This window comes from Aquarana catesbeiana, linkage group LG08 (genome assembly GCF_042186555.1).
Source record: "Aquarana catesbeiana isolate 2022-GZ linkage group LG08, ASM4218655v1, whole genome shotgun sequence".
NCBI lineage: Eukaryota > Metazoa > Chordata > Amphibia > Anura > Ranidae > Aquarana > Aquarana catesbeiana.
In genome coordinates this window covers 303795012-303817977 of record NC_133331.1, presented here as the reverse complement: position 1 = coordinate 303817977, position 22966 = coordinate 303795012, and the positions used below count along the sequence as shown (strand labels likewise).

Sequence of the window (22966 nt, the reverse complement as noted above, 5' to 3'; positions counted from 1 at the left end):
CTAGCCTAAAGCAACCTACAGAAAAGTCCATTGGTGAAATGGGTTCAGCAGCCCATAGAAACTTACAGAAGAGTCCATTGGTGAAAGAGAAATCCTGAATGGAAGTTACTGCACTTTAATTTCTCATTATTGCTGCCAATGCTTATGTTTTTTGCCTAAGTATCAGTATGGTTGCCCTTGTCAAACGGCTGGCATCTTAACTGATCATATGTGCAGCACCATGGCAGTTGCAGATCAAACAGAGGCTAAGACGGCAGCCTCCTTGGCTAAAAAGGATATGAGGGTTTAGTTCCTTTAAACCCTGAAGATGTAAGAATATCAAATCATACCCCTCAAAAAATCTGTATTTTTGCCATGCCCTCAATACCCCACATTGGCACAGTATTGAAGGCATGGGAAACATACAGTGGTATTGTATGCAAGCATGGGTAAAGAAAATGTCCCGGGTGCCGCACCTCCAACAAAACCCAGTGGTATCTGTAGTGAAAGCAGCCCCAGCTGCTCAAGACCTCCATGACTAAGCCTTGTGAGTGGGGCGAAACACGTTGGAGGCATGGCCTGGATGGAGTCTGGACTGAGGCTGCTTTTCACTACAGATACCACTGGGTTTTGCTGGATGTGCAGCACCTGGGATGTTTCCTTTCCTTATGCTTGCGTTTAGTGAGCCAAGACGACCTCTTGCCCAGCCTGCATTCTCAACGTGGGTTACTGGACCTGGACCAATAGGGGCCTGGAGCGGCACCCTGCATTTTTTGGTGTGGGTTAATAGTGGCAAAGTATACCATTGGGCCTATCTGCCCCCTTCCCCTGGAAAATCTGAGGCTTGCGGGGTTGAGGGTTAAACCCAATGGTATCTGTAGTGAAAGCAGCCTCAGCTGCTCATGACCTCCATGACTAAGCCTCGTGGGTGGGGCGAAACACGTTGGAGGCATGGCCTGGATGGAGACTGGGCTAAGGCTGCTTTTCACTACAGATATCGCTGGGCTTTGTTGGCTATGCGGCACCTGGGACGTTTCCTTTCCTAGTGCTTGCATTTAGTGAGCTGAGACGAGCTCTTCCCCAGCCTGCATTCTCAGCGTGAGTTACCGGACCTGGACCGATACGAGCCTGGAACGGCACAACCAATTTTTGGTGCGGCTTCATAGTGGCATAGTATACCATTGGGCATATCTGGCCCCCTTCCCTGGAAAATCTGAGGCTTGCAGGGTTAAACCCAGCTGTATCTGTAGTGAAAGCAGCCTCAGCTGCTCAAGACCTCCATGACTAAGTCTCGTGGGTGGGGCGAAACACGTTGGGAGGCATGGCCTGGATGGAGGCGGGGCTGAGGCTGATTTTGACTCTCTTTAGCAAGGCTATCTTTCAGATGAAATGCTTCCTATAGGCTGAAAAGCGTGCTAGCCCGCGTGAATTCGCTGGTGTTTAAGAAGGTCCCCTCTCTGAATGAAACCTTTCCCGCACTCTGAACATGAAAAAGGACGCTCCCCTGTGTGAATTCTCTGGTGTTTAAGAAGGCTTGCTTTTTCGCCGAAACATTTCCCGCACTCTGAACACGAATAAGGGCGCTCACCCGTGTGACATCCCTGGTGCCTAAGAAGGCTCCCCTTCTCAACGAAACACTTCCCACACTCTAAACACGGATAGGGACGCTCGCCCGTGTGAATCCTCTGATGCCTAACAAGCCCGTCTTTCACATTAAAACATTTCCCGCACTCTAGGCAGGAATAAGGACGCACGCCCGTATGAATTCTCTGGTGTGTAAGAAGCGATTTCTTTACGGCAAAACATTTTCCACATTCTGAACATGAATATGGAAGCTCACCCGTGTGAATTCTCTGGTGCAAAAGGAATGTTGTTTTCTCTGTCAAACATTTCCCGCACACCGAGCATATATAAGGGCGCTCACCTGTGTGAATCCTCTGGTGTCTAACAAGTCCATATTTCACAATGAATCTTTTCCCGCATTCCGAACATGAATAGGGACGCTCACCTGTGTGACTCCGCTGGTGCTTAAGGAAGTTCCCTTTCTGAATAAAACTTTTCCCGCACTCTGAACATGAATAAGGACGTTCACCTGTGTGAATTCTTTGGTGTTTTTGAAGCAACTGTTTCTCAGTGAAACATTTCCCGCACTCTGAACATAAATAAGGACGTTCACCCGTGTGAATTCTTTGGTGCGTAAGAAGTTTTCCTTTCTCAAAGAATCTTTTCCCGCACTCCGAACATGAATGAGGACGCTCACCTGTGTGAATTCTCTGGTGTCTATAAAGCGTGCTGGTTTCGGCAAATGATTTCCCACACACCGAACATGACAAGGAACGGTCTCCTGTGTGGGTTCTTTTATGCCTTAAAGAAGATTCTATGGATTTAGATGGTCCTTTTGATCTATTAGCCCTTTGAGAGGCTTTAGAGATATCTGGAGAAACAATATCTGATTGGTTAGATGATTCTTTAGGATTGGAGGGATCCATTGATCCTTCCAATTGGGAAGGTCTTTGCTGTATAGTTAGAGTAATAGACGTTTTTCCTGAAGAATATTGTGTGATTCCATTATAATCTGGAGATACAATAGGATGTCCCTCAGAGATATTCCACACATAGTGTCCACCTGTTGGAAAATAATTTTTAAATACTGTAAATATTTTAGGAATTCTTCAACAGTTTCTTAGAGCTCTGGCCTGAAATTTGGTGCAAATAAGAATATAAACCAGTATCTCCTCCTCATTTGTTGGGAACATGACATTATATTGAGGAATGGAGATGGACCTTTCATATGGTGTACAGTATCTCCTCCTCATTTGTTGGGAACATGACGTTATATTGAGGAATGGAGATGGACCTTTCATATGGTGTACAGTATCTCCTCCTCATTTGTTGGGAACATGACATTATATTGAGGAATGGAGATGGACCTTTCATATGGTGTACAGTATCTTCTCTTCATTTGTTGGGAACATGACGTTATATTGAGGAATGGAGATGGACCTTTCATATGGTGTACAGTATCTCCTCCTCATTTGTTGGGAACATGACATTATATTGAGGAATGGAGATGGACCTTTCATATGGTGTACAGTATCTCCTCCTCATTTGTTGGGAACATGACATTATATTGAGGAATGGAGATGGACCTTTCATATGGTGTACAGTATCTCCTCCTCATTTGTTGGGAACATGACGTTATATTGAGGAATGGAGATGGACCTTTCATATGATGTACAGTATCTCCTCCTCATTTGTTGGGAACATGACGTTATATTGAGGAATGGAGATGGACTATTTAGATGGTGTCTACAAGATCTCTACCCTATTTGGTTGAAAGAGGATATTATTCAGAAATTATTATTTTATGTAAAAGCAAAAAGTTCTAGCTGTCTAATGATGTTACTTAAAAAGCCTGGATGTGTTTCTAAATATAGGATATACTGTATAGATGGAAACTAAGATTTTTGTAGAAAGGATCATCAAGGAATTTTGTTCTGGGATGATATCTGATTGTCTTTTAGAAGGATTCATGCCATCCTTTGGATCAACCGCTTTTTTTGAGGGTTGAACTTGATGTAAAATTGTATTTTTCAATCCACGTAACGCTCTAAATTAATATGTTATATTCATAAAAGTAAAATGGAAAATGTGAACAGTTTCTGCATTTAGAGTTTATAACTTACTTGTGTCTATATGTAGAGAAGATTCCTCCCGTTTACTTTTTATAATCATCTCCCCCTCCTCCATAGACTGCTGATCTCCACTCACCAACCTCTCTTCTTCTTCTTCTTTAACTTCAACTTTTATGTCTTTCAGTTCTTCAGCCTAAACCCCAAAGATGAGAGAAAACATTTGTAGAAAGGAGCAAGAGGTTACATATTATGGAAGAATGTAATCTCAAATAATAGAACTGTTTTGAAGTCATTGTTGGAGTTTTTTGGCCTAGTCCCATCTACCTCATTATGGTGTAAATAATTGTCATCTTTCTTTATGGAATCCTGGGAACACAGATGGCCACCCTCCTCCACAGACTGCCGTTCTTCTATGAACAATGTCTCTTCTTTTTCAACTTTTATCTCAGCTTTGACATCTTTCGGTTCTTCACCCTAAACCCCAAAAATATGATCAAAATGAGATAACATAGAGCAGGGGGTGTCCAAACTTTTTTCGAAGAGGGCCAGATTTGATGAAGTGAACATGCGTGAGGGCCGACCATTTTGTCTGACATTCTTTAAACCATTAAAATTCGGTCTAAGTGTGTTCGTCCGAGCATCAATACACGGCCCAACAAGAATTCTCCAGCCTTTATGACTGTGTGTGGTAAAGACATGAGCTCGGGCGTGTTATTTGGATATACCGTATTTATCGGCGTATAACACGCACCTTCACTTTAAAAAGGATGTTTCAGGAAAAAATTGAAATAAAAGAACCGTGAAGCAAATAAAGGGTCAGTGCCCATCAGTGCAGCCTAATCAATGCCCATCTGCAGCCTCTCAAGTGCCATGAATGCAGTTCCACCATTGACATGAATGCGGCACCCCCGTTGCCATGAATGCAGCAAACCCCGTTGCCATGAATGCAGCAAACACCGTTGCCATGAATGCAGCAAACCACGTTGCCATGAATGCAGTAAACACCGTTGCCATGAATGCAGCACCCCCTGTTGCCATGAATGCAGCACCCACGTTGCCATGAATGCAGCACCCACGTTGCCATGAAAGCAGCAAACCCCGTTGCCATGAAAGCAGCAAACCCTGTTGCCATGAATGTAGCAAACCCCATTGCCATGAATGCAGCACCACCATTGCCATGAATGCAGCACCCACGTTGCCATGAATGCAGCACCCACGTTGCCATGAAAGCAGCAAACCCCGTTGCCAGGAATGCAGCAAACCCCGTTGCCAGGAATGCAGCAAACCCCGTTGCCAGGAATGCAGCAAACCCCGTTGCCAGGAATGCAGCAAACCCCGTTGCCATAATGCAGCAAACCCCGTTGCCATAAATGCAGCAAACCCTGTTGCCATAATGCAGCAAACCCCGTTGCCATAAATGCAGCAAACCCCGTTGCCATAAATGCAGCAAACCCCGTTACCATGAATGCAGCGTCCCCCCACTGACATGAATGCAGCAAACCCTGTTACCATGAATGCAGCACCCCGTTGCCATGAACGCAGCACCCACATTGCCATGAATGCAGCAAACCCCATTACCATGAATGCAGCAAACCCCGTTGCCATGAATGCAGCACCCATGTTGCCATGAAAGCAGCAAACCCCGTTGCCATGAATGCAGCAAACCCTGTTGCCATGAATGCAGCGTCCCCCCATTGACATGAATGCAGCAAAGCCCGTTACCATGAATGCAGCACCCACATTGCCATTAATGCAGCAAACCCCGTTGCCATGAATGCAGCACCCACGTTGCCATGAATGCAGAGCCCCTTTATTGTCCTGAATGCAGCACCCCCGTTGTTATGAATGCAGCACCCTCATTGACATGAATGCAGACTTACCATTGCCATCAGTGCAGCCTGATTTATGCCCGTCTGCAACCTCGTAGGGGATAGGGAGGAGGCGGGATGAGCGCCAACAGACATCCAGGAGAATCTCCTGTTTTCTCGGCTGCCTCTTTAAAGCAGGGTTCCACCCAAATTTTGAACATTGTCTCTATGCATTCTCTTCCTTGCCTAGATGCTGACATGCTGTGTAAAAAAATTTAAATCGCCGTAATTACCTTTTTTTTTCTAATCTTCTTAGCACTTCCTGGTTTTCCTCCCATGGGAGTAGGCGTGTTTCTAGCCTCTCCCAGACCTCCCACAGGCCCCTGGGAGCTAGTCTCAGGCTTCCCAGCATGCATTGTGCAACAGCGTCATCACAACATCTCGGTGAATGCTGGGAGCACAGCATTCACCGCATCCAGGAAATACATGCTTGTGGGCTTCAAATGCCCACAATGAAGATGGAAACCGCCTTCAGTGAATTTTATAAGTTATTCTTTACAACGAAATCGGACACAGGCGGACCTATTACACAGAACATGTGAGTAGATAATCATGAGAAGAAAAGTTTGTGAATGAACTCCAAAAAAAAAAAAAACGATAGATAGGTGGACCCCCACTTTAATAGAAAGTCCCGCTTCCTACGATGGACAGAACAGTCGTCCAATGACAGCGCAGGAGACGGGACTTCCTATTACAGAGGCGGCCGTGTAAACAGGAAATACTCCTGTATGTACGGCACTCATCCCGCCCCCTCCCCGTCCCCTCCAAGGCAGCCAGCATATATATCTTTTGTGGCGCTCGGGGATTCGTCGGGGGCCACAAAAGATATACATGTCAAAATTACCAGGCGGGCCGTTCAAAACCGGAACGGGCCGGACTTTGGACATGCCTGACATAGAGGATTGTCATCTCATAGCTTATGATACATTTTTAGTTCTACATGCTCAGTCCCACCTACCTGATCATGGCAAGGGATGGTGTGATCTTGTGATGTGAGGGGCGGCTGATTGTCCATCATGACGTCCTTGTAGAGATCCTTGTGTCCTTCTAAATACTCCCACTCCTCCATGGAGAAATAGACAGTGACATCCTGACACCTTATAGGAACCTGACACACACAATGATACAGTCACCATCCAGACACATCCCTTGTCTGTTACTGGATAATGTCCCAGAATTCCCAGCACTGCTCACCTCTCCTGCCAGCAGATCAATGAGCCTTTCTTGATGACCTCTAGAATTCCTGTCCTGTGAAGACAAGTAGGCAGAGTGGTGTGAGTTTACCCGCGTCCATCACAGAGCCAACGATCCTCCACTAACATACTGTGAGGTACAGAATTGCAGCATCACTTCCATCAAATCACAAAAATCAGGAGATTTATCTTTTATTGTATTTACTGCAGAACCTGGTCTATAAACCAGAGGCTCTGGTTGGACAGTTGGATAAATGGTTCTATATTTAGGATGTATCCGGTCTATAAACCAGAGGCTCTGGATGGACAGTTGGATAAATGGCTCTATATTTAGGATGTATCTGGTCTATAAACCAGAGGCTCTGGATGGACAGTTGGATAAATGGTTCTATATTTAGGATGTATCCGGTCTATAAACCAGAGGCTCTGGATGGACAGTTGGATAAATGGTTCTATATTTAGGATGTATCTGGTCTATAAACCAGAGGATCTGGATGGACAGTTGGATAAATGGTTCTATATTTAGGATGTATCCAATCTAAAAAAATTTAAACAATATATAAACTTCAATGATATATATACATGTAGCACAGAGGATATAGGAATATGGAGGAAGAGGACGGACATGACGGGGGGTTACTGGGTGTAAATATAAAATAAGATCTTATTACCTCCTCTGCTGCCAGTTCCAGCAATGTCTCCTCTCTACTTCCTCCCAAATCATCTCTCACCTGGAACTTCCTGTCTGTATCTGAGATCACTACCTGTATATACTTGACATCACTTCCTGTTTGTATCGCTCGTTCGCTGACTATAAGTGAGATCACTGCCTCGTAGAGGATATAAAAACGTCGGCCTTTGTTGCTTTTTAATGCTGTAACGACTGCTTTTTAGAACATTCTAAAAATTGTTTGCATATTTTATACCCGAGTTAAAAGCAAAAACAGGGATATAGAATGAAAATAACATATTATATTGAAATAAAATATACAGTCCATTAAAATGTTAATATGATTATTATTATCAGGGATCTCCAAACATCGGCCCTCCAGCTGTTGCAGAACTACACGTCCCATGAGGCATTGTAACACTCTGACATTCACAGACATGACTAGGCATGGTGGGAATTGTAGTTCCTGAACAACTGGAGGGCCGTAGTTTGAAGACCCCTGCTATTATTATATGCAAGCACTTACACTCCCTCTCCCCCCAAAAAATGTAAACCCCCACCTACATGTACATATAAATGTAAACATACACTTCAGGGGAACCCAACGTCAATTGTGCCCATGTTAGGTATCACCTCACTCGTTAAAGCACTAATTCTAGGGCCATTATTTATGGTTAAATCTAAATGGATGACCTGTAAAGGCTTTTAAAGCATCGCCTATGAAAAATTTAGTGTACCAAAGTTTGTGCCCGTTTCACCAGGGTCCAATTTTAAGGCTTGGCATGTTTGGTATCTATTATCTTGGTGCAACCTCATAGTTTATGTGTGCACTCAAATTTCCTTTAGTGCATTTTTTTTTAACTGAAAACATGGGCTTGATAAACAATTGCACTAATATCATGTGACATTTAATTTTAGAACTACCACCATTTTATTCTCCATGGTCCCTGCTTTCAGGAAAATATGTATAATGTTTGAGCTGGTTTTCACATTACTGATGATGGCCGAGAAGCCTGAGATAGCTGTATGCGTATTGGAATAAATGGTTCTGTAACATTAGGCTACAGAGACACATAATTTACCAACGGTTCTGGATGAGCAGTTGGCCATCGGGGTGTAAAGGTTTGATTTGCATGACTCCGCCCACTGCCCTTAAAAAAAAGGAATACATTTGCTCTTATTTTTTTGGGATGAGAATGGTATGGAATGAGACATGTGAATACCTTCTGCTCTAGGAAAGCTCTGCTGGGCTATGCACTGATTCGAATGAAGGACTTTTGGATTCTTTAAGTCCCTTCTCATCATCACCTTAATGGTCATAATTGCTCCTTGGCTTAAAAATAAAGAAACCTCGTATTAGTAGATGGTACCTGAACGCCTTTCTAAAACGTAACTGGGTGCGTCACCCTCCTGTTTCAGGGGCTTGTGGTCAGGTGGGCTCAGCTCTTCATACATGGTGGACCTGCCCTAAGGTCCGTGGTTTCTGGAGGCAGGTTCATTTCTTAATATACTTTGTCACCATGGTTAATATTACTAAAGACCCTCAGAAACACTCTGCTCAACGAACCTGTGGAAACTATCCCGAGATCCACACAGACATTAATCCGTTATATGTTTTGTGACGGAACGTCGCATACTCCACTTGAGTCAGTCAGTATATCGCTTCCTGAATCCTGGAACACGAGTCCAATAGATCTGGCTATAGGAACCCCCAAGAACCAGACAACACCAGTCTTGGAGTACATCAGGAATAGCTTTTTATTTGAGATCTCACACAAATATATACAGCAGGATGACTAAAACCTAACCTAATTAACATGAGCTAATTATCTAATCCTAATCCTTTAGACAGCCTAGGTGACTGAGACATGACCTTTAGGCAGACTTGTAGTCACCGAGCTTCACACAATAGCAGAATTAATTGACACAAACAACAATCTGTGAAAAGACTCTTAGAGCCCACACTAGCCTTATTTACAATAAACACATTATAGCAGACAACAGACAGGTGAGTGGAGTTGATGACATTAGCATCTAACAGTATGAGTCCCAACGGTATGAATCAGTCACTATTCTAATATGGCATATAAAGGGTTCCCAGAGTCTGTGGCTCTTGGGGGGACATGGACCTGAATTCAAAGTAACGCCATCTCCAGGGTCCCCAGGCATACAGCTCACAGAGAGCACCGTTCCCCCAAATGCCAGGGCCCATAATCGGTGGGCAAGAGGCTTGCATTCAGTCCCCTCCAAAAGCCAAAAGATATAACTTAAAAAAAGCTCATCTGGTGCATAGTCTATAGATGTGAGTTGATCCGACCTGCAGGACTGCTGTAGTATGTTTTCCGACTGCTGGGAGGGGAGGAAGGCCAGCTCAGGAGTCTGGAGGAGCCCCGGGAATCCATACTAAGCAGCGTGGAACGCACGGCGAAAGTGACATCACCGGAAAAATGGAGGACCAGAGGAGATGCTCTGAGTGCGTAGCCTTGCCCTCTCGTCTGGTCCTCCATCCATCCTTCAGCTGGTTAGTGTGGCTTCCAGGGCTCTTCCAGGATCCTGAGCTGGCCATCCTCCCCTCCCAGCAGTCGTAAAACATACTACAGCAGTCCTGCAGCTCGGATCAAGTAGGAACACACATCTATAGACTCTGCACCAGGTGGGGTGTATTCAAGGGGTATAAATACTTTATCAAAGTACTGTATTTCTCAGATATTGGTGTGTCATTGTTCTATTGAGTTCGGTCAAGGGGGCCGGTCAACACTGGAAATGGAGAATACAACATTTCCAATAGCTCCCCAGGGGTCATGACTACATTTCCAACACAGCTTTAGTGAATCAATAAATGATTCCGCCCAATCCATTAAAGAAGCACCAACACATACAGTTGAGCCAAGATGATGATCATTCTAATTGGGAAAACCAAGATGGTCAAACTATGAAAGTATCAGCAGACCCGATCGGACTATCCATTGCCCTCTGTGGAGTGGAAGGTGTCAACGGCCATCCGTTGATACCCTCCACTCCACAGAGGGCAATGGATGGTCCAATCGGTTCCACCTAAATAACTGGATCAGTCCGCCCCATGAAAGGGGCTTAAGATACTGTATATTCTCCACACCGTGACCCAGTTTGTCTACCTCTTGAGTACAAAAGACACACGTGTGGAACTGGATCTTCTCTACTATTAGAACATGAATGTGTAGCACCCAGGTGTTTAGGCGGGGTTGCTCCTAAATTTACCTGCCAGGTATAGCTACCTTGGCTAATTGTGAGGATCAATTGATTTCACTCTAATGCCGCGTACACACGATTGGACATTGCGAAAACAAAACCGCGGATTTTTTTTCCGACGGATGTTGGCTCAAACTTGTCTTGCATACACACGGTCACACAAATGTTGTCGGAAATTCCAAACGTCAAGAACGCGATGATGTACAACGGGAAAAATGAAGTTCAATAGCCAGTGCGGCTCCTTCTGCTTGATTCCGAGCATGCGTGGAATTTTGTGCGTTGGAATTGGGTACACACGCTCGGAATTTCCAGCAACAAGTTTTGTTGTCGGAAAATTTGAGAACCTGCTCTCAAACATTTGTTGTCGGAAATTCCGACAGCAAATGTCCGATGGAGCCTACACACGGTCGGACTTTCCGACAACAAGCTCACATCGAACATTTGTTTTTGGAAATTCCGATCGTGTGTATGCGGCATTAATCTGTAATTGCTGCATTTTTCACTTTTGTCACTAGGTGGCCGGGTACTTGGTGGCATTAGATATGAGAAGGGCAACCCAAGGTCAGATTATGGGTATATCGGGTATCCCAGCCAATGGGTAGGGGTTTTCCCAAATCCCTTGGCCTGCTGGGAGAACCTATATATATTCGGGTGGAGTCAGGTGATCTACGTTCTTTGCCACCTGGACGGCTGTCTGGGTGGACGTGTGTTGTATTGCCCGGGCTGCTAGGCCGGAGATTGGGCCTATCCCGGGCACATCTGGTTGCCAGGCTGTCTGAGGGCCTATCCAGAAGCAAGAGAGCAGTGCAGAGTTAGGACTGCGGCTTGCAGTCCAACCAGAAGTAACGGTTCTGCTGGCCGGAGAACCTGTCTTGGTCGGAGGTAGAGGGGAAGTTGTCGCCACTAAGGGACCATCCACCTTATTATCAGGGACCACAGTGAGTAACTGAAACAAGTACAGGAGCAGCATTCTCACCAACCGGGGACAGTGAAGAAGCGGGAAACTTCAGTGGGTATCAAGCAAGGGACCCAGCCAGCGGAGGTGACACTTGCAAAGCAGGCTTGTGTGTCAAGCCAAGGATCGAGCAGGCCAGTGGGGTGAGGTATCTAGAGAGCGTGCCAAGCTAGGGACCCAGCAGAGAGGCGGGGGTGACGCTTGAGGAAGATACCTCTGTGAAGATTGGAGAAGCTCAAGGGATTCAGTGACAGTGAATCATCTAGTCTAGTAAGAGACGGGGAGCTCAGTGGGCTGAAGAACTACAAGTAGTGATTGTAGTGGAAGTAAAAGAACTGTTACGCGTGTTAGGAACTGTTAAAGACTGTTGCCATAGGAGACAGCAGTCCTACACATGCAGATGTGGCGTCTTGCTGGATGCCTTTCCCTGCATGACTGTCGTCCTGTTGAAGTCTCGGAGTCTGCCAATTGAACTTGCAACTACTTAAGGGTGTCCTGGCTCTAACCCTCTCTCCCCCAAAAAGTTTATTAAGAGAAATAAACTCTTTTGCATTCAAGAAATGTCTGGCGCCCAATAACTTTTTTTTTTTTTTAAATCAGATCTTTTTTTAATTGAAAATAAATTCCATTGAATACAATAAATCAAGTGGTTACATTCCAGCATACAGATCGAGTTCAATGCCATATTACATGAGAACAACCAATATTAATGTGACATGACTAAATACATCAACACATTCCACATAAGGCACTTAGCAGTCATTAACACTGAATTAGATATACTTGTGCGATGCATTTGTTATAGTTATGACTTTTGCAGGTCGTTATTTGTTCTATATAACTTCTATTGGTCATTTTCCAATTAAATTTTTGTTTTGTTCCCTTTCCTTATTTTCCCTTCCGCCGGACCCAACGGGGTCAACAATAACTATTATTAGACTAGGCAAACTATGTACATATTGACCTCCGCATTACCCATCTGCCACCTCACATCTGTTCCAGTAAAAAACATCACATATACGGTATAAGGTTTTTTCATCTCTAGATCAACATCATTGTACCCTGCTCTCTATTATTATCTATGCTGGTGTTCCTACTGTATGGACTCTACCACCCAAGATTCTATTATGGACCAAGCTCAATGGAGCCAGTCCAGGTGTGTCTAGCCATGGATCCCATATATTTTCAAATTTGTTTGGACAGCCTCTATGTTTATATGTGAGTTGTTCTCTAATTAGAGAATCATTTACCGCCGCAATCCACTCCGTCACTGTAGGAGTCATTGTGGATAGCCACTTTCTGGCAATAAGCTTCCTAGCTAAGAATAGTGTCCTCAAAATGGCAGTGTACGTATGAGGAGTGTATTGTTCTTCATCCAACCATCCCAGTAAACAAAGTTTAGGGTCATTTATAAGTTTGATATTCCATATACTGTTAATAGTGTTTATCACTGAAGCCCAGTACCTCTGTAACTTTGGGCATTTCCATGGCATATGAATAAGTGTACCGTTGTCAATAAGACAGCGAGGACATAGAGGATCATCTCTCCTGTGCCACTTATGTCATTTTTCGGGTGTGCGATATGTACGGTGAATAATAAATAATTGAGTGAGCTTTTGAGAGGAGCACAGGGACACCTTAAGTACATTCTCCAGAACGTTGCTCCATTCCTCGTCTAAAATTTCCCCTATGTCCTCTCCCCAGCCCCTTCTACAGCCAAAAGTCATTGCCTTAGATACATGGTTAATAAGGGAGCCATATATAGCGGAGATTTGTCCCTTCCGGGATGATGACGTAACTAGTTGTGTAAGCACCCCAGTTTTAACCAGCTCCCATTTGGATGTTTTGCTTTGTGCTGTTATGGCATGTCTAAGCTGTAAATACTGATAAAATGAGGTGTTTGGCAAATTAAATTCTGAGCGTATTGATTGGAAATCTCGTAAAACCCCCCCCAAAATACAATTGTGGAATGTATTGAACTCCCTTTCTCCCCCAATTAGAGAAATTCCCCAATTTATTCAGTTCTGGGTAATTACGATTATTCCATATTCGTGACCGGTTTGTGTATCCGTCATATTGGAGATGCTGTTTGGTTTTGTTCCAAATTTTGTCAATGAGCAGTAGCGTGGGGAACTGTATCAATGCTCCTAACTCGCCTGCTTCTATGCACTCCACAAGACCATCACAAGATAGTTGTGTACTCACAATGTTCCGAATAGGATCAGAAGACTCAGGGTGAAGCCAGCCTGTTAAATGTTGCAGTTGAGCCGCTATAAAATAATAAAATGGATTTGGGACCGCCAATCCACCCGAGTCCTTCATCTCCTGTAGTGTTTCTAGTTTAATCCTTGGGACTTGTCCCCTCCAAATCAGTGCTCGGAATAGGGTATTACATCGTCGGAACACGTGGATAGGGATCCAGATAGGGGCGTTGTGCAGTGCATACAGCAGTTGTGGGCTCCAGATCATCTTGATCAGATTGCACCTAACAACCACAGAAAGGGGCAGCCGGGTCCAACTGACAAGCTTTTCTGCCCAATAACTTTAACTACCTTGCACCCACCATGCCTCACAACCTACCATATACAAAAGGATGTCAGCTGTCTTTGGCCCTGGAAGTTCTCGTTAGACTGAAGGAGGCCTGGAACCTTGCTACAAATGGATGACTCTCTATGGAATAAGCACATTCCAATCACCAATCATCTAAGAATTACAGTCGTTGGTTAAAAAAAAAAATACTCAAGAGAATACAATGTAGAGCTTTCTTTTTTATTTTGGAGAACTGGAATAACTAACAATAAAATCTTGTATAACTGATGGAAAAAGATACAGATAATGTAATTTCTAATTAATAATTATCTGGACCAATGAAAACCCAGCTTTTCCAGTAAGGCAAAAAAAAAAAAAAAAAAGAAGCAACTTATGAAAAAGTTCCTCGGTGAAAGACAAATCCTCATTGGATTGGATGTTCTGGCATTTTATTGCCAATATTTTGCTGCCGTGTATTGGTACGGTTGTCCATGTATTGTCATGATAGCCAGTGAGGAAGTCCTCTTTATTGCTCACCTCCTCACAGTTGCCAAAGTGTTTCCATTTTTGCCCATGAATAACCACAGCTTAGTGCTGTTGTTTTATTATAACTTAATCCAAACAGGTCTACAACTATCAAACCACGCCCTGAAAAAAGTTGTAGATTTTGCGCCCCCCCCCCCCCAAGAAATGAGGTGGACCTTCCTCCACCTCATTTCTTAGAAACAGAACCTTAGAGATGGACCTTCCTCCACCTAATTTCTTGGAAACAGAACCTTAGAGATGGACCTTCCTCCAACTTATTTCTTGGAAACAGAACCTTAGAGATGGACCTTCCTCCACCTAATTTCTTGGAAACAGAACCTTAGAGATGGACCTTCCTCCAACTCATTTCTTGGAAACAGAACCTTAGAGATGGACCTTCCTCATCCTCATTCCTTGGAAACAGAACCTTAGATATGGACCTTCCTCCACCTCATTTCTTGGAAACAACCTTAGAGATGGACCTTCCTCCACCCTATTACTTGGAAACAGAACCTTAGAGATGGACCTTCCTCCACCTCATTTCTTGGAAACAACCTTAGAGATGGACCTTCCTCATCCTCATTCCTTGGAAACAGAACCTTAGAGATGGACCTTCCTCCACCTCATTTCTTGGAAACAACCTTAGAGATGGACCTTCCTCCACCCTATTACTTGGAAACAGAACCTTAGAGATCGACCTTCCTCCACCTTATTTCTTGGAAACAGAACCTTAGAGATGGACCTTCCTCCAACTCATTTCTTGGAAACAGAACCTTAGAGATGAACCTTCCTCCACCACATTTCTTGGAAACAGAACCTTAGAGATCGACCTTCCTCCACCTTATTTCTTGGAAACAGAACCTTAGAGATCGACCTTCCTCTGACCTTCCTCCACCTGGAGGAAGGTCCATCTCTAAGGTTCTGTTTCCAAGAAATAAGGTGGAGGATGGTCGATCTCTAAGGTTCTGTTTCAAAGAAATAAGGTGGAGGAAGGTTCATCTCTAACAGAACCTTAGAGATGAACCTTCCTCCACCTTATTTCTTGGAAACAGAACCTTAGAGATCGACCTTCCTCCACCTTATTTCTTGGAAACAGAACCTTAGAGATGGACCTTCCTCCACCTCATTTCTTGGAAACAGAACCTTAAAGGTCACCTTCCTCCACCTCATTTCTTGGAAAAAGAGCATTAAAGATGGACCTTCCTCCACCTCATTTCTTGGAAACAGAACCTTAAAGGTCACCTTCCTCCACCACATTTCTTTTTAAAGTGAATTGCTTTCCACAGTCTGAAACATAGAAAAGGGCATGGGTCTGGGTGAGCTCTCTGGTGGTCCCCTTGCTGAATTAAACATTTTCCACACTCTGGATATAACTAAGGTCTGTTCTCTGTGTGAATTTTCTGGTGTTGAAGGAGAACATTAGAGATGGACCTTCCTTCACCTCATTTTTTGGAAACAGAACATTAGAGATGGATCTTTTTCCATCTCGTTTCAACTAACTAAGGTCTGTTCTCTGTGTGAATTTTCTGGTGTCGAAGAAGTTTTCTTTTCTCAGTGAAACATTTCCCGCACTCTGAACATGAATAAGGCTTTTCTCCTGTGTGAACTCTTTGGTGTCTAAGAAGTTTTCCTTTGACACTGAAACGTTTCCCGCACTCTGGACATGAATAGGGGAGCTCACCTGTGTGAGTTTTCAAATGTTGATAAAGCCCTTGTCTCTGAATGAAACATTTCCCGCACTCTGAACATGTATAAGGGTGCACCCCTGTGTGAATTCTTTGGTGAATAATGAGAACTTTTTTCTCTGTGAAAGATTTCCCGCACTCTGAACATAAATAGGGACGCTCCCCTGTGTGACTTCTCTGGTGTAAAAGGAGGCCTGCTTTCTGAAGAAAACCTTTCCCACATTCTGGACATGAAAAAGGTCTCTCATCAGCGTGACTTTTTTGGTGTGCATCAAGTCTAGCTTTCTCGCTGAAACTTTTCCCGCACTCTGTACATAAATAGGGACGCTCGCCTGTGTGGATTTTCTGATGTATAAGAAGTTCTCCTTTGTGAATAAAACGTTTCTCACATTCTAAACATGAATAAGGACGCACATCCGTGTGAATTTTCTGGTGTGTAACAAGGCCTCCTTTCCGAATGAAAGTTTTCCCGCACTCTGAACATAAATAAGGGCGCTCACCTGTGTGAATTCTCTGATGTTTAGCAAGGTCTCCTTTATAAATGAAAGATTTCCCGCACTCTGAACATAAATAAGGACGCTCACCCGTGTGAGTTTTCTGGTGTACATCTAGGCTTTCTTTACGAGTGAAAGATTTCCCGCACTCTGAACATGAATAAAGACGCTCACCCGTGTGAGTTCTCTGGTGTACATTTAGGCTTTCTTTACGAGTGAAAAATTTCCCGCACTCCGAACATGGATAAGGACGCTCACCCGTGTGAACTCTCTGATGTTTAGCAAAGTCTCCTTTATGAGTGAAAGATTTCCCGCACTCTGAACATGAATAAGGATGCTCACCCATGTGAGTTTTCTGGTGTACATCCAGACGGTCTTTACGGATGAAAGATTTCCCGCACTCTGAACATGAATAAGGACACTCACCTGTGTGAATTCTCTGATGTTTAGCAAAGTCTCCTTTACGAGTGAAAGATTTCCCGCACTCTGAACATGACATTGAACTCTCTCCGGTGGTAACGCCTTGATGGCTTAAGGAAGATTCCCCGGGATTAGAAGGATCTGTTGACCTTCCCAAACTTGAATACATATTTGAAGTTACAATATGTGATCTATCAGAGGACTCCATTGATCTCTGTATCTTCTGAGTAAGGAGATTATCTCCTGGCAGGTATGGTTCAATGTCGTAATCTGAAGATAAAATAGGATGTCCCTCGGAGATATTCCACACTCTGCCTCCATCTGTTGGGAAAAATATAATTTTATCAGCATTTCTTTTTTTTATGGCTTACCTTCAGAAATCATGTGTTGATCTAGCAACAAAGAGTTTTACAGATCTGTCATGGAACTGGGTGCAATCACGACATAAAAATATAAATATAATCCGGATAAAGGATAAAATACTACTAAACCATAGAGGATGACATGGTTTTGGTGAAGAACAAAGATGGACGTTCCTCCACCTCATTCTTAGAAAAGGAACACTAGAGATGGACCTTCCTTCACCTCATTTCTTGGAAACAGAACATTAGAGATGGACCTTCTTCCACCTCATTTCTTGGAAACAGGACATTAGAGATGGACCCTCCTCTACCTCATTTCTTGGAAACAGAACACTAGAGATGGACCTTCCTTCACTTTATTTCTTGGAAACAGGACACTAGAGATGGACCTTCTTCCACCTCATTTCTTGAAAACAGAACCTTAGAGATTGACCTTCCTTCACTTCATTTCTTGGAAACAGAACATTGGAGATGGACCTTCCTTCACCTAATTTCTTGGAAACAGAACATTAGAGATGGACCTTCCTTCACCTCATTTCTTGGAAACAGAACATTAGAGATGGACCTTCTTCCACCTCATTTCTTGGAAACAGAACATTAGAGATGGACCTTCTTCCACCTCATTTCTTGGAAACAGGACATTAGAGATGGACCCTCCTCTACCTCATTTCTTGGAAACAGAACACTAGAGATGGACCTTCCTTCACTTCATTTCTTGGAAACAGAACATTGGAGATGGACCTTCCTTCACCTAATTTCTTGGAAACAGAAAATTAGAGATGGACCTTCCTTTTTTGGTTTCTGTAGCTTTACATACACTAAAAATTACGTGTGGAACTAAATAGTATGTGTGGCCCTTTAGTGATATTAGTTGCACCATACTCTTTCCACTTTCCGTTGATGGATTGAACAGAGCTCCGTGAGATGTTCAAAGCTTCGGAGATTTTCTTATAGCCTTACCCTGTTTTAAGCTTCTCCACAACTTTATCCCTGACCTGTCTGGTGTGTTCCTTGGCTTTCATGATGCTGTTTGTTCACTAAGGTTCTCTAACAAACCTCTGAGGGCTTCACAGAACAGCTGCATTGATACTGAGAGTAAATTACACACAGGTGGACTCTATTTACTAATTAGGTGACTTCGGAAGGCAATTGGTTCCACTAGATTTCAGTTAGGGGTATCGGAGTAAAGGGGGCTGAATACAAACGCCCCCCACACTTTTCACATATTTATTTGTAAGAAATGTTGAAAACCATTTATCATTTTCCTTCTATTTCACAATTATGTGCCACTTTGTGTTGGTCTATCACATAAAATCCCAATAAAATACATTTACGTTTTTGGTTGTAACATGACAAAATGTGGGAAATTTCAAGGGGTATGAATACTTTTTCAAGGCACTGTATGAAGGACCCTTCTTTTCAAATATATTTGAACAATTGACCAACAAGCTGTTCCATATCCAAGTCTGGACAATCCCCCCATTTTTACATTAACAATTAAGAAGGAATTCTGGCTAAAAAGTGTTTATTCTGCATGGGGCCACCCAAGAAATACCGGGCTTATTAGGTTTTGTAGCCTAGACCTGCATATAAGTGCTGTGATGTAAGAAAGGTCTCATTAGCAGATTTCTGGTTATCAGTGGTCTGCTAAGAAACGTAATTGAAGAATTGTTAATGGGAAATTGAGGACTGGAGATTTGTATATCATATGGTGTAAAATGCCTGCACTTCATTTTTTTTTGGAACATTAGGTGGTAGGGTAGGTACATCGATGACCTTTTTTACTTTCAGAAGTTAATGTTTCCAAATTTCTTCCCGTATCGAAGGATGTAAGGTCCTCTATCTTGAACACGGACACCATACATTTTGCAGAATTAGAGGGAAAATAGTTGCACTCCATTTATAGAAAGGGTTCTCTGCTGTAACAGCAATAAAATGAGGAACAGTATTGCACAGGAACGTGTTCTAAATGACTGGAAGGGTTTAGAATTACAAAAAAAACTATAAGACGCTACTACTATTTGTACCAAAAATAGGATTTTTAGTACAGCTTACCTGTAAAATCCTTTTCTTATCGTACATCACGGGACACAGAGCCATAGTAGTTACTATGTGGGTTATAGGCCACCTTCAGGTGATGGACACTGGCACACCCTAAGACAGGAAGTCCACTCCCTATATAACCCCTCCCACTACTGGGAGTACCTCAGTTTTGTAGCAAAGCAATACATGTGTATACCAAAGGAGGGAGGGACCTCTGTGTCCCGTGATGTACTTCAAAGAAAAGGATTTTTACAGGTAAGCTGTTATAAAAATCCTATATCCTTATCGTACATCATGGGACACAGAGCCATAGTAGTTACTATGTGGAATGTCCCAGAGCAATGCCAACTGACGGGAGCAAAGTAGGGCACCAAGAGACTAGAGGACTTATACTGCAGCCTGCAGTACACTGCGCCCAAAGGCGATATCCTCATGACCTTTTACATCTACTTGATAGAATCTGGTGAATGTATGGACTGAAGACCAAGTTACGGCCTTGCAGATCTGAGCCATGGAGGCTTGGTGATGCACTGCCCAAGAAGCACCAACAGCCCTGGTGGAGTATGCTTTAATATGAAAAGGAGAAATTTCCCTCTTTAAACCATAAGCTTGAACAATCACTTGACAAATCCATTTAGAGATAGTAGATTTCGACGCTGCCTGTCCTCTTTTAGGACCTTCTGGCAACACAAACAAAACATCTGTTTTACGAATCTGAGCGGTCACCTTCAATAGACCTTGACCGCTCTCACCACATCAAGAGAATGTAGTGACCTCTCTTCCACAGAAACGAGGTTCTGGAAAAAAATGAAGGCAGAACAATATCCTGGTTTAAATGAAAACCCGATACTACCTTCGGTAGGAATTCAGGACGAGGCTGCAATACAACCTCATCCTTATGAACAACCAATAAGGCTCTTTACGAGAAAGAGCAGCCAACTCTGATACTCTTCTTGCAGAAGATATGACTACCAAGAAAATTATTTTTTCCCCCGTCAAGAGGACCAAGGGAATATCTCGTATTGGCTCAAAAGGCTGCTTCTGTAAGCCGACAGGACTAAAATTAAGTCCCAAGGGTTTCGGGGTGACCAAACTGGAGGATTATTCCGCGGTACCCCCTGAATAAAGTTACGAACCAGAGAGTGAGAAGCAAATGGTCGTTGAAAAGAAAGACCGATAAGGCCGACATCTGGTCTTTGATAGTACTCAAGGCCAGCTTTATTTCTAATCCTATCTGTTGGAATTCAAGAATCCTACCTATGACATATTTCCTGGGGTGCCAACCCCTGGATTCACACCAGGAGACATATGCCTTCCAGATTCTATAGTAGAAACTACTGAAGCTAACAGCCCACGATCTTTCAGAATGTAGGTCTCAATAGCCAAACCGCTAAATTTAGCGTTTGTAAGGTAGGATGGAATACCGGACCTTGCGAGAGAAGGTCTGGCCATAGTAGTAGGGTCCAAGGGTCCCCTACTGCCATCTTTATGATCTTGGCAAACCAAGATCTCCTGGGCCACAAAAATCACCTCCTTCCCTTGATCCTGCGAAGAAGACGTGGAAGCAGCAGAATAGGAGGGAATGCATAGATCAGTGTCAGGGAAAGCCCTCTTGGAAATACCCCAGCAAACAAAGGAATGCCTGTGCATAAAAGCACCATCCGGCGCTCGCGCGCGCGCAATATCGCCAGTAGTGCTAATAGGCTTACGCGCATGCGCAATAGCGCGGATAGGCGTACGCGCATGCGCAATAGCGGCACGCGGGTGCGCGCGCGCCCCCTGTAGCAGCACTTGGCGCCAAAGGAGGCTATTTAAAGGGGACTGTTCCACTGCTGCCTTGCTGTCCGGTCTACAGCGTTCATGAAGACCCCTACTGCCCTGTTACTTTGCATTTGCTACCTGATACCTGTTGGACTGTTCCTGACTACTACATTTGCTGCCTGCCCTGATCCCGGCTTTGGACTTTGACTACTCTGTTTTCTGCCCGCCCTGATCTCAGCTTTTGGACTTGACTACTCTCCTGGATTTACCTTCTGTACCTGCTCTGCCCGTCAGTGTCTGACCCGGCTTGCCTGTACCCTGCTGTCTACATCCTGCTGCTGGACTACAAAACACCTCCCGGCTGTCTACATCCTGCTGCTGGACTACAAGACACCTCCCTGCTGTCTTCATCCTGCTGCTGTACTACAAGACACCTCCCTGCTGTCTTCATCCTGCTGCTGTACTACAAGACACCTCCCTGTTGTCTACATCCCGCTGCTGGACTACAGGTCACCTCCCTGCTGCCTACATCCTGCTGCCGGACTTTAGGACACCTTCCAGCTGACTACCTGATTCAGCTCCCTGCTCCAGCCTTCCAGTCAGGCACTTGTGCCCCTTCGCACTCTCGAGCCCCTGTCATCACTACCAGGGGTTCCCGAGTCGGAGGTATAGGAGAGGCCGTTCCCTGCATTCCGGGCTCTACTTACCAGGTACGTGACAATCAGTGAAAACCGATCCCATGGAAAAACCAAGGCATCTGTTCCGAATGCCATCGGATCCCTTGTCCTTGACACAAAATTGTCGATCTTGTTGTTGAACCTGGACGCAAACAGATCCACGTCCGGAACTCCCCATTTTGACATACTGACAGGAAGATGTCGGGGTGAAGGGACCATTCTCTCGGGAACAATTCTTGGCGATTCAAGTAGTCCGCCTGCCAATTCTCCATTCCTGGAATGAAAATTGCCGATAGGTAAGGAATGTTGTTTTCTGCCCGAGATAGAATATGATTCACCTCTCTCTGAGGCCGCACGACTTCTCGTGCCCCCTTGGTGATTGATATAGGCCACTGCTGTGGCATTGTCGGATTGGATCCTGACAGGACAATTCTATAGTCTGAGCATTCAGGCCTCTAGGGCCAGGCATACTGCCCGAATCTCTAGAATATTGACGACCAAGGTCATCTCTGATTTGGACCATTTTCCTTAGACAGACGCTTCTTCTATGTACGATAAGAAAATGATTTTAGAATGTTGATCCTGGACAAATTGGGTTTCTGCTTTCCTCTGGATCAATTGCCTCTTGCAATTTTTTTTTTAACCTATTTTTAGGTGAACTGGATTGTAGAAGTAAAATGAAAATGTGAACTGTTTCTGCTTTTGGAGTTTATGACTTACTTGTGTCCATATGTAGAGAAGATTCCTCCTGTTTACTTTCCATAATCATCTCCCCCTCCTCCATAGACTGCTGATCTCCACTCACCAACCTCTCTTCTTCTTCCTTTATATCCTCAACTTTGAGGTCTTTAAGTTCTTCACCCTAAACACCAAAGATAATAGAATATTTAATAAAAAAGGACTTACAAAGAATAATGTAAGACATTTTAGGTCTTCATGTCT

The 22966-nt window shown here is 43.9% G+C and overlaps 1 protein-coding gene across 1 annotated transcript in view; it reads right to left on the bottom strand.

Moving 5' to 3' along the window:
* Positions 1–22966, bottom strand: part of LOC141106879 (uncharacterized) — a 163494-nt gene that overhangs the window by 23623 nt on the left and 116905 nt on the right. Inside the window, exons 8-16 of the mRNA XM_073597808.1 lie at positions 22745–22886; positions 16083–17502; positions 15825–15922; positions 7347–7558; positions 6677–6730; positions 6441–6590; positions 3939–4088; positions 3666–3807; positions 1400–2605 (exon numbers count right to left, since the gene is read on the bottom strand). Of these exons, the coding sequence (XP_073453909.1) occupies positions 1400–2605; positions 3666–3807; positions 3939–4088; positions 6441–6590; positions 6677–6730; positions 7347–7558; positions 15825–15922; positions 16083–17502; positions 22745–22886 (3574 nt within the window). The remainder of the gene's footprint in view (positions 1–1399; positions 2606–3665; positions 3808–3938; positions 4089–6440; positions 6591–6676; positions 6731–7346; positions 7559–15824; positions 15923–16082; positions 17503–22744; positions 22887–22966) is intronic.